General features: G+C 52.1%; 1 protein-coding gene across 1 annotated transcript; it reads right to left on the bottom strand.

Moving 5' to 3' along the window:
- Positions 1-24: 24 nt before the first annotated feature.
- Positions 25-7,025, bottom strand: ICAM3 (intercellular adhesion molecule 3). Its single transcript, XM_054504927.2, has 8 exons — positions 6,892-7,025; positions 6,676-6,767; positions 5,835-6,101; positions 1,975-2,286; positions 1,361-1,642; positions 765-1,019; positions 407-655; positions 25-301 (listed from the first exon to the last, which is right to left on the bottom strand). Exons 2-8 carry the CDS (start codon positions 6,755-6,757, stop codon positions 108-110), a joined length of 1,641 nt encoding a protein of 546 aa, XP_054360902.2. The 5' UTR covers positions 6,758-6,767; positions 6,892-7,025; the 3' UTR covers positions 25-107.
- Between the last annotated feature and the right edge of the window lie 5,029 nt (positions 7,026-12,054).

Raw genomic sequence — 12,054 nt, 5'->3', positions numbered from 1 at the left:
AGGAATCAAACCACAGACTCCGGATTTTGAGCGCTTTATTGGTGCGGAACCCGGGGATACAGCCAAAGCCCCATCGTCCTTGGTCCAGCATTCTCCCAGCTGGAGGCTCAGGATGGATCCTCCCCCGTAGCCACCTCGGGCTGCTTAGATGTCAGGGGCAACCAAGTGCTCGCCTGGTTCACATGGTAGATGTCACTCCGCTTCTGCACACTGAAGACACACAGTAAGGCCGCGACAATAGTCACCAGGCCCAGGACCACTAACACCCCCAGGACGATGGTGACGGCGCGGGAGTTCCGATCTATGCAGAGAAGCAAGGAATAAATACACACGCTCTGCCGCCCCCACCCCCCTCGCCCCCCGCCCGGGTTTGCCCATCTAGACCCACGGCCCCGTCTTGGCTCACCCCGAACGTTCATCACCACAATCGTAGTGTGTGTGCCTCGTGAGCTGGCCGCCTTGCAGGAGTAGGTACCACTATAGTTTAATCTGACGAGGAATGGGATCCCGATGGGCACCTCGAGCCCGGAGCTTTCCTGGAAACAGTGCAGCTGGGGGTCCGGGTTGCCCCGAGCCTCGCACTGCAGGACATTGAGAGTCTTATCTTTCCACGTCAAGCGCTGAGGACATTTGGCTTGGTCAATCTTGGGACCATCTGTGGATCGGTCAAATGATTAGACACACTCGAGGCACAATGGGGCAAGGGAGAGTCTTCCCACCAAACCAGGGGAGCAAGGGTTTAAAGATCAGAGTGACCTACTCACATAGGACACGCAACTGGACGCTGCTGTTTCTGTGTAAGATCCTCCCATCCATCTCGAGGCTGGCATTGCAGAAGAAAATGCGCCTGTCGTCCCTCTCGGTGGCGTTTAGCTGAAACTGGGCAGGCTGTCCAGGGGCTGCAGCTGGAAGTCCCTCCAGCGTGACCTGGACTCGGGGTCCGGCCAAGCAAGTCACAATCACTGCGGTTCCTTCGGGGGCGCTGGGCTCACTCAGGTTTAGGATGGGCCCCTGGAAGCCTGAAGACGCGGCATAGCCCTGGAGTTTACTGACCACGCCCCTCACATCGGTCAGTTCCCGCCCTCCACCTGCCTCTTTCCTCTCGGGATATCCAGGCCATGCCTTCATGCTACTCTGAGCCCCCCCCGCCCCGCTCCTACCCAGTCCAACTTGGGGTACTCTGGCTATACCTTTCGGGTAACTTAGGCCCCGCCCACACAGCAACCCCTCCCTCTCTGCAGGCTCAGGCCCCCCCTCTCCAGTTTAGTCTCCGCCCTATGTATATGTCGCTCCACTCCGGATACCGAAGCCCCGCCCCTTGTCTCGCCGGGCTTGCTGTCTTGGCTCCGCCCCCTCTTACTGTAGATGGTCAAGTTCTCCCGGGCCTCCCTGCTGTCGCTCCCCAATGTCATGTTGCAGACAATCTCCTGGGTGCCCTCCTGCTCCACGCTCGCTGTGGCTGTGGCCGTGATCATGTTCCCGTGGCTCTCGACTGTAGAATTCAGAGTCTGGTTCCCCAGCGCCAGTTGGACCTGGACCTCGGAGGCCGGGAACAGCCCGTCCAGGGTGCAGTTCACCGACCAAGTCGTTCCCACCTCCAAGAACCGAGGGACAACGAGGTGTGGAGTGGTCATGGGCAGTGCTGGGGAGAAGGGAAGGCGTGAGCAGGGGGAGGTCTCCCAGAGCTGTGGATGCCCCTTTCCCGATGAGACGCTCACTGCCCCGAACCAGGGTCCTTCTTTCCCAGGATACCTTGCGGCCTGGATCACCCCTTCCCAGAACACACCTCCTTGGGTTTCTCGTTAGTTACCGTGGCCGCGAGTCTCCCAACTGAGGCTGCACCGTCCTCAGTGGCCAAGGGCATGCCTTTCAGAAGCCGTTGGTCCAGTCCATTCCATTCGCAAGAAACCTCCCCGCCAGGGCACCCCTATCTGGCTCAGCTCATCACCCACCCTCTGCAGTCCCTTCCCTCACCAAAAGTTCGGAGCTGCCTGGGGGCCGAGATGTTCTGGAACAGTCTCAGCCCTTGGGGCCTCAGGTCCAGGTCCGTGCGACAGGAGAAATTGGCGAGGTGGTCGTCTCTGCCCGCCAGCACCGGGACCGTGACCTCGACCTCGGCGGGCTCCCCAGAGGCCGGGTGCCGGCTCAGCTCCTCCTCCCCGCGGAGCAGCACCACGAAGAGGCTGTCCCGGGGCGCCCCGCCGGCCACCTGGCAGCGCAGAGTGAGGATTTCGCCCACGGGCTGCCAGCGGGGTAGGGGTAACAGCTCCACTCGCTCCGGGAACCCTAGGGCGGATTAGGGAAGGGAGAATTGTACTTATCAGCCAGCCCTACAACTCCCACCCCACGGAGCCGAGAGGAGGCTGAGGGCCGCCCAGGGCAGAACTGAACTTTGAGGGGGTTTTTTGTTTTTGTTTTTTTTAAGATTTTATTTATTTATTTGACAGAGATAGACACAGCGAGAGAGGGAACACAAGCAGGGGGAGTGGGAGAGGGAGAAGCAGGCTCCCCGCTGAGCAGGGAGCCCGATGCGGAGCTCGATCCCAGGACCCTGGGACCCTGACCTGAGCCAAAGGCAGACGCCCAACGACTGAGCCACCCAGGCGCCCCTGAACTTTGAGTTAATAAACACAGAGGGCTTAGTATTGTGCCCGTAGAAGTGTTTGTTATTGTCCTTAGAATCATGATTATTATTTCCTGTTTTATGGGATATCTTGCCAGGCACTGAAATAAAAATCAGATTTTCTGTTCCTGAGAAATTCACAGTTAAGAAAAAAAAAAAAAAAAAGGAAGGAAGCAGACTAAGTTATGACCCCTTACAATGTTATTAGTACTCATAAAAGTTCCTGTTTATTTAGAGTTCTCCTTAGGCTTTCCAAATCTCATCCGCCTTCGTTCACACAGCAACCAAGCGAAATCTCTATTAATTTTTCTGCTTTACGGATGGGGAAACAGGCCCAGAGAGGTGAGGGTGAGGTGATCTACCCAAGGACACAGAGCCAGAAAGGGGCCCAGCTGGGGTTAGAAGGTGAGTCACCGGGGCACCTGGGTGGCTCAGTCGTTGGGCGTCTACCTTCGGCTCAGGTCATGGTCCCGGGGTCCTGGGATCGATCCCCGAATCGGGCTCCCTGCTCGGCAGGAAGCCTGCTTCTCCCTCTCCCACTCCCCCCGCTTGTGTTCCCTCTCTCGCTGTCTCTCTCTGTCAAATAAATAAATAAAATCTTTAGGAAAAAAAAGAAGGTGAGTCACCCAAACTCCAGACCCATGTGTGTGTTCCCCTGCCTCCTTGATGTAACATCCAGGGACTCCCATGGTCCCTCCTCCCAGCCTCGGGCCTGGACTCTGGCCTTGGCCTCCTCAGTCAATCCCAGGTGCTCAAGGCTCTTACGGGGCAGCCTCTCAGGGTGCTCCGGCACAGCCCTGAGGGACTGCACACCCCCAGGCTGGGTGGTCTCCCAGCGGCAGCTGCAGTGCCCCTCCCAGGCATGTGTACCAAACCCCGGGCCTCCTTTGGGAAGCATCTCATTCCCTCAACAACTCAAGCCTGGATCTCAGCTATCACACAGAGGCCCATGCACTGGCTGCCACGAAAAATAGTTAACATCTTACTGTAGGTATCCCCCGCTTTCCAAAAGTTCATGACACCACTTCACTTTTGTGAAAGACCTACATTAATCAGTACCTGTTTCCACTAAGCAGAAGAAGTTCGAAGAGGATTTTCCCTTTTAAGAAAAATGGCCAAGGGCGCCTCCAAGCAGTTGGTTAGGCCTCCGACCCTGGGTTTCAGCTCAGGTCGTGATCCCAGGGTCGTGAGATCGAGCCCCACGTCGGGCTCTGTGCTCAGCGCAGACTCAGCTTGAGATTCTCTCTCCCTCTCCCTCTGCCCCTCCTGCTTGTGCTCCCTCTCAAATAAATAAATCAGCCTTTAAAAAAAAATTGGGGAGGGGCACCTGGGTGGCTCAGTCAGTGAAGCATCTGCCTTCGGCTCAGGTTGTGATCCCAGGGTCCTGGGATGGAGCTCCGCATCGGGCTCCCTGCTCCGTGGGAAGCCTGCTTCTCCCTCTCCCGCTCCCCCTGCTTGTGTTCCCTCTCTCACTATGTCTCTCTCTGTCAAATAAATAAAATCTTAAAAAAAAAAAAAAAATTGGGGAAAACCAAAGACAGCATTCAGTGTTGGTTTTGCAGTGAGGGGTTATAGAGGCAGCAGGCACCACACCCAGTGAGGGGGGCGCCCAAGGTCCTTCCCTGGGATTACACACAGCATCCCAGCATCCAGCCGCCGGAGTTCCGACCTGTGTCTGCGAGCATCCGTGCTTTCTCCCCATTTATTTTGTGCGCCCGGTAGCAAGATGTGTCCTAAGGTATCAGAAAAGCCTAGGAGAGGTTATATTTTGGGCCTGAGAATGCTCAAGATTTTTTCAATAGAAATTGATTGCTTCTTCCCTTGACACCATTATGACTCACAAAAGGTTTCACAGGACTGCTTTACTTTAGGATAGTAGAAGAAACATTTATTTACAATTTTAGAGTATTTAAAAAAGAGGCCCCCATCTCAGCCTCGGGCACCACCAGTCAGAGACAATGGTGTGCTGGCAATTGCTAGTAACACTTGGGAACTCGGGGATGGGGTGGGGTAGCCCCAACATGGAGCGTTCGCCGATTTCTGCCGTGTAAATACTCCCACTCTGCCTGCTTCTAAGCTACCCATCGTGACACAGGGTTGGGAAGGGATGAGTACAGTCGGCTCCCGTGAGCCAGGACCAACAGGCTTCTACAGAGCGCCGGACAGAGGCATCTGAGCCACACGCATGTCTACACCTTACACGGAAATGCAGATACAAAGACATAAACGCATAGACATGTCCTGACGAAGACCTTCACACCCACTCACTCACACACACACATATCGACACAGAAACACACACTCACACGCAGAGATACACACAAGCGTGGATCCCCACATTCCCATTCACACACATACACAGGCGACAGGCACACACCATGCAGAGACCAACCCTGTGAACACTCACAGGGACACACAGAGATGACACACGCACATCCTCTCACAGACACACTCATTGGTACACAGACGCTGGGCCGCACCGGGACGCACACATGCTCCCACGCATATGCCACACTTCTCTGTGAAGGCTTCCTGAAATGGTAGGGACCAGGAGTGACATACTCTATTTTCTGATCTATTGTATTCCTTTAAATGCAGAGAAACTCTGGCAGGAAGCATAAGAAATGGGTAACAACGGGGTCTCGGGAGGAAGACTTATCTGTTAGGAGCAAGGACTTGAGAGCCAGACAACCAGCTTCTCCACTCGTGGGCTGTGAGCCCCGATAAGCGACTTTACCCCACTGAGCCCTCGAGTCCTCATCGGCGGAATGAAGCTCCTAAGTGTACCTCCCCCAGTCTGGGGCTGCTTACAGATTGAATGAGCACCCAGTGTCCACACTAAAGCATCGTAGCCAGCACTAGGAAATGGAGGTTTGATTTTTATGCCTTTTTATAACTTCTGATTTGGGAACCACATGCATGAATTATTACCTGCCATAAGAATAAAGGAAAGAAAAGACAGGAGGTGTCATTGAAAAAATGCTTGTTGGGACCCAGGTAAATTGATTTCACAGCTATTGCCTTGGCATATGGTTGAGATGCATATCTCTCTCTCTCTCTACACACACACACACACACATTCAGGTCCACACTCTGGGCCAGAGCCCTGGGCCATCTCTACAGACTCAGGGTTCCCTGCTCCCTCACACCACGGGCCATCTACCCCCACTCCTGTCCAAGGCCGGGCCCACCTCCAGGCTCCATCACTCACGGTATACTGTGATGTTAGAGGAGGATGTCATCTGGGTGCCACTGCAGAAGCCGGAGCAGAGGACCTGGCTGTTACTAGTCACATTGCTGAGCTGGAAGGCTGCCCAGCCCAGGCCATTGCCCACTGGCTCCTTGGATAGGGATGTCTCTAGGGTGATGAGTTTAGGATTGGGACAATCTGTACTGCAGTTGACCAACAAGGACCCTCCGGCAGGCACCACGGGGCTCTGGACCTCCAGCCTCAGCGGGAACTGCTGTCCCTGGGCACCTGTGGGAACAGAGGGACACTTGCTGGTGGTTCTGGTGCCTCTCCCTACCCACCCGCAGGCCCCACCTTTCAACCCCACCTCCCTGCCTTCACAGCACTCAGTCCAGTGGGGAAGATGGATGATGGTCAGGAACTGGGGAAAGCCCAGAGGAAGGCTAGGGGAGACCCTGATCCAGCCTGGAGGAGGAAGTGAGTCAGGAAAAGCTTCCTAGAGGAGGGGACAACTCAGGCCAGTTCTGAAAGGAAAGTAGGAGTGATCTGAGTGAAAGGGAAGAGATCCTGGCAGAGGGAGGGCTAGAGAAAGAGGTCCGGGAAGGACTGTGTGTGTGTGTGTGTGTGTGTGTGTGTTTCGGGGCTGGGGGCCAAGTCACATGCAGGGACTAGGCGTTGGGGAGCCCTGAAGGCTGAGGTAAAGAGCCATTCTATGAGGCCACTGGGTGAGGCCCTGTCAGATGCGAGTTTAAGGAAGTGTTACAGAAGCTGGGAGCAGGATGGGTGAAGCTCTGCTTTGTCCATTCCCCCCACCCTCGACCAGTCCCCCAGCCCCAGGCCTCCCCAGCCTGATTTGCCTCACCTGGGGGCAGCAGACAGCAGACCAGAAGCAGGGCGATGGGTGAAGTCCTGCAGACCCCGGGCAGCAGCCCCGAGGGCACCATGGTAGCCAGCCTGCAGGAGGAAGTTGCCCTGATGAGGCCCAGGGCAGTGGGGAGCAGGTGGGGCCCCCAGGGGACGGAAGCCCAGCCACAGCATTAAAATTGCAGAAGTCCAGGGGCTGCTCTTGGGCCCAGACCTGGGGAAGGGCAGGGGAGATATTCGGTGGCCCAGGGGGTCCAGAGTGGGGGGACCCCAGCAACGTGGAGGGTGCTGGTGAGTCTTGGATGGGGCAGGCCTGACTGACACCGTTGGCCCCCAGAATGAACCAACAGGAAATGCTAACACAGTTGGCTTCCTTTGTTCTCAGTATGAGGAAGCTCGGGGTGCGGTGGAGGAGGTTATGAGACACCTTCCTGCTGAACTAGGGCAAAGGGGGGTGCTCGGTTCCCAGAGAGGAAGTTAACAGGGAATCTTCGGGCAGGCACTGTCCTTGGGGTGACAAGGTGGGATTGCAAGGCAACATTTCATGAGGACAATGGAGGGACTTCTAGGCGGGGTCTAAAGGCCTTAGCATGGGATCTTGATATTCCTGGGATGAGGTAAATAAGAGATTTGGGGGTATCTCTTATTGATCCCTCTTAATGAGGGATCCCCACGATGAGTGGAGACATGAAAATGAACAGAGGCCCCGTTGACTGGGCCCTTGTGCCTGGTTCTGCATTGACTTGTCTGAGTGGCTACTGTGGGGTGCGTTCCCTTTGAAGATCTTGGAGGATGCCCCATTCCCTGTGTGTCTTGCTGAGGTGGGGTATTTGGAGTACAGCCGAATCCTGAGCTATCATCTGTCGAAGATGCTACTTGTAGAAGGTCCCTACCCCGTCCTCACCGCCCCCCCCTTGCCCACTCCTCTGGGTAGCTGGCTTCTCCACCCCAAGAAAAGGGACCTGGGGGCCAGGTGGGTACCCCACTTCCATCTGCTCCATCTTCCGAGCTTCTGACCTTCCTCTTGTGCCTCTGATCTGAGCTCCAGAGAGGAACCTTGTTGAGGTCCTGGATGGCAGCCAACATCCATCCACTCGCCCCATCCTGAGGCCACGCCCCCTGCTCTCTGGGCTGGAACATCTCCCCCCTCCGGTTAGGTCTCTCCCCTGCTGCCCTCCCCCCCCACCCCAACACACCCAGTCCATTTCCCACAAAATCCTCGGAGAGCGATTAAAACCTAAATCAAACGTATTTGTAAATAACACCGGTCTCCTTCCCTTTTCTAAAGTTCCCTTCCATCACTTGGCTCTTGCGAAAGACCTACATTAGTACCTGTTTTTGTCAACCCAAGGAAATCTGAAGAGAATTTTTTCTTTTAGGAGAAAAGATGAAAAACGAAAATAGTATTGGGCGTTGGTTTTGCGGTGGACATTATAGCGGAAGCGTCCACCTGCGCAGGGAGAGGGGCGCCCGAGGTCCTTCCCCGGGATTACACGCAGCAATCCCAGCATCCAGCCGCCTGAGCTCCGACCTGTGTTTGCTTTAGCTCCACTTACTTTGTGCGCCCGGTGGCAAGATGTGTCCTAAGGGATGAGAAAAGCCTGAGAGAGTTTATTCTTTGGGTCTGGAAACACTAACAATTATTTCCACATACATTAATGATAATTACTTCTTCACAAGAAGCCATTTTGATTTACAAAAGGTTTCATCGGAACGCTTTACTTTTGCATGGCTAGGGAAACCTGTATATCTGATGAGGGATTATATCCAGATTATAGAAATTCCTGGAAGTTATAGAGGAAGTTCATAGGGAATCTCCAGGCAGGCACTGTCCTTGAGGTGATAAGGTGGGACTTCAAGGCAACATTTCAAGGGGACAATGGGGGAACTTCTAGGAGGGCCTAAAGGCGTTAGCATGAGAGCTCAGTATTCTCGGGTGGGATGCAAATACAGACAACAACTCAACAACTCAACAACAAAAAAACCCAATTAAAAAATGGGCAAAGGACTTGAATAGACATTTCTTCAAAGAGACTATACAAATGGCCCATAAGCAAACAAAAAGATGCCCAAGGTCACTAGTCATTAGGGAAATGCAAATCAAAACCAGAATGAGATAGCACTCTACATCTATTAGGATGGCTATCAGAAAAACAAAAACAAAAACAAAAACAAAAAAAACAAAGACAAAGAAATAACAGTTGTTGTTGTTGTTTTAAGATTGTATTTATTTATTTGACAGAGAGAGACAGTGAGAGACGGAACACAAGCAGGGGGAGGGGGAGAGGGAGAAGCAGGCTTCCCGCGGAGCAGGCAGCCCGATGCGGGGCTCGATCCCAGGACCCTGGGATCAGGACCTGAGCCGAAGGCAGACACTTAACAACTGAGCCACCCAGGCTCTCAGGACATACACTTATTTTGATTTGTATCCAAAACATGAGATGGATTGATGGATGAGTGGAGGAATGGATAGATACGATATGATCAAGTAAATGTAGCAATTTAGGTAATTGTGGAATGTAGGGGTATTCACTGTATTATTCTAACTTTTGTGTATGTTCATACTTTTTCAGTAAAAAAATGTTGGAAAAGAAAAACTGGATCCTTTTTTTTTTTTTTTTTAAGATTTTCTTTATGTATTCATGAGAGACAGAGAGAGAGAGGCAGAGGGAGAAGCAGGCTCCCAAGGAGCAGGGAGCCCGATGCGGGACTCGATCCCACGACCCTGGGATCATGACCTGAGCCGAAGGCAGACGCTTAACCATCTGAGCCATCCAGGTGCCCGAAAAACTGGATCCTTGATGGATCTGAGTGGCTGCTGGAGTCACAAAAGAAAGGATGAGCCGACCTTGAGCGCCTCCTGCTGAGAAGGCACAATGCCCTCTGTGAAAGTCTTGCCAGGAAATGGCAACAGACCTGGCCATTGGTTGGTCGAGGTAAGGACAGAGGAGCATATTAAACTGAACCACACGGGCGACATCAGACCGATAAAGTCTACGTGATGGACAATCCAGTTTCTTCAACAAACGTGTTACAAGGGGGAGAAAAGAGGAGCCCAGAATTTAAAGGAGGGCCTTGTCTGCATTTTTATTTGAACCAACTGTAAACAAACACTAAATATTTAAGAAACAACTGGGGGAAATCTAAACACACACAGGCTACACAATCATACTGAGCAATTATTGTTAAGCTTTTTAGGTGTGATGATGGCATGCATTGTTTGTGGTTTTTTCTTTTCAAGATACATACAGGGAAAATGATGTCTGGGATATGCTTCAGAATTCTCCACTGATGGGGGTAGGGAGGGGGGTCGAGCTGAAACAAGACCGGCAATGGATATTGGACACTGCTGATGTTGGCTGTTAAGTTCAGGTTCATTACATTATTCTTCCCCGTTTTGCATATGCTTTAAACTGTCCATAAGAAAAGGTTTCTTTCTTTTTTTTTTTTAATAAGTAGCTATTTTATTTGAGAGTGGGGGGAGGGGCAGAGGGAGAGAATCTTCACACACCCCACTAAGCATGGAGCACAAGCAGGGCCCAATCCCACCACCCATTAGATCATGACCCCAGCCGAAACCAAGAGTCGGATGCTTAACCGACTGAGCCACCCAGGCGCCCCAAGAATAAACTAAAAAAATAATTTTGGTAAGAGGCTGCCCTATCAAATACCAAAATATATTCTAGTGGCGATGTCTTTTACCAGGTGGCCAATTACCAGGCTTGATCCTGCAAGTAGCTGTTCCCATTGAGAATCTGTTACAGATAGCCTTGAACCTGGGTAAAATGATTTCGCATGTGGTTACTCACTGTAGCAGCATCGTGAACATGGCAAAGGATTAGAAATGATCAATGACCCCCAGAAGGGAAAAATGCTTCCATTTCCATGATGGGCTACAACACAACCATAAACTAGAACAAGGAAATACTGTAGGACTGGTTATGTGGGACCATCTCAAAGACCTATCGGGTGAGGAAAAAAAGAGTTCTGTAGAGTAGTACACGGTACTATTAAAAAAAAATGTGGGGGGCACCTGGGTGGTTCAGTTGGTTGGGTAGCTGCCTTTGGCTCAGGTCATGATCCTGGAGTCCCGGGATCGAGTTCCGCATCGGGCTCCCTGCTCGGCAGGGAGTCTGCTTCTCCCTCTGACCTTACCCCCTCTTGGGCTCTCTCTCGGTCAAATAAATAAGTAAAATCTTTTTTTTTTTTAAAGATTTTATTTATTTATTTGGCCGAGAGAGAGCACAGGTAGGCAGAGAGGCAGGCAGAGGGAGAGGGAGAAGCAGGCTCTCCACTGAGCAGGGAGCCCGACGCGGGGCTTGATCCCAGGACTCTGGGATCATGACCTGAGCCGAAGGCAGCCGCTTAACCGACTGAGCCACCCAGGCGCCCCCCCCCTTTTTTTTTTAAGATTTTATTTATTTATTTGACAGAGACACAGCAAGAGAGGGAACACAAACAGGGGGAGTGGAAGAGGAAGAAGCGGGCCTCCGGCCGAGCAGGGAGCCCGATGCGGGCCTCGATCCCAGGACCCTGAGATCATGACCCGAGCCCAAGGCAGACGCCCAACGACTGAGCCACCCAGGCACCCCTCAAATAAATAAATAAAATCTTAAAAAAAAACCCAAAAACTCTAAAAAAAAATGTTTTTTAAGGAGGTTCCCCCAAGATCAAGAGTCACATGGTCCACCTACTGAGCCAGCCAGGCACTCCACATGCTACTATTTTTGCAAAAGATGAGAAAGCATAGTATGTGTACAGATTTCCTTGTATCTGGATGAAGTGTCTCTGGAAGCAAAAACAGGAAACCAGATGACATTACCTGCCTTCAAGGAGATGACAGTCCTGGCTAATAGAGACATTTCACTGCTTAGGTCAATACTACCTACCCCCCCTCCAATTTATAACTATAATGCATATTTAAGATGAAAACTGTTATATAAAAAGCAAACATCAATACATTAGTGTGGAATTAGTTGGATAAGGGGAGCTGCAACGCACAAGGTCTTGAGAAATCCAGTGAGAAAGAAAAATATTTCAGTGCCTTTCACAATGTGGCTGACACATATCCTGTCTCAAGCACAGCTATTCAGTAGAAACACCCTGGCAAGGTCGCTTGGGTGGTGCAGCGGGTTAAGCGTTGGACTCTTGGTTTCGGCTCACGTCGTGATCTCAGGGTCCCGATCTCAGGATCGTGAGATCAAGCCCTGTGCTGGGCTCCACACATGGGGAGTCTGCTTGAGACTCTCTCTTCCTCTCCCTCTGCCCCTCCCGCTCGTGCTCGCTCTCTCTCAAATACATAAATCTTTAGGAAAAAAAAAAAAAGCAAAAATAAATCATTTCCTTTAAAAAAATAAACACTTTGGCAAACACCGGA

The sequence above is a fragment of the Mirounga angustirostris genome, unplaced genomic scaffold (assembly GCF_029215605.1).
Source record: "Mirounga angustirostris isolate CCGP_5_RB_7025 unplaced genomic scaffold, mMirAng1.0.hap1 SCAF_1, whole genome shotgun sequence".
Lineage (NCBI taxonomy): Eukaryota > Metazoa > Chordata > Mammalia > Carnivora > Phocidae > Mirounga > Mirounga angustirostris.
The sequence above is the reverse complement of the archived record's forward strand: the minus strand, read 5'-3'. Positions and strand labels throughout refer to the sequence as shown.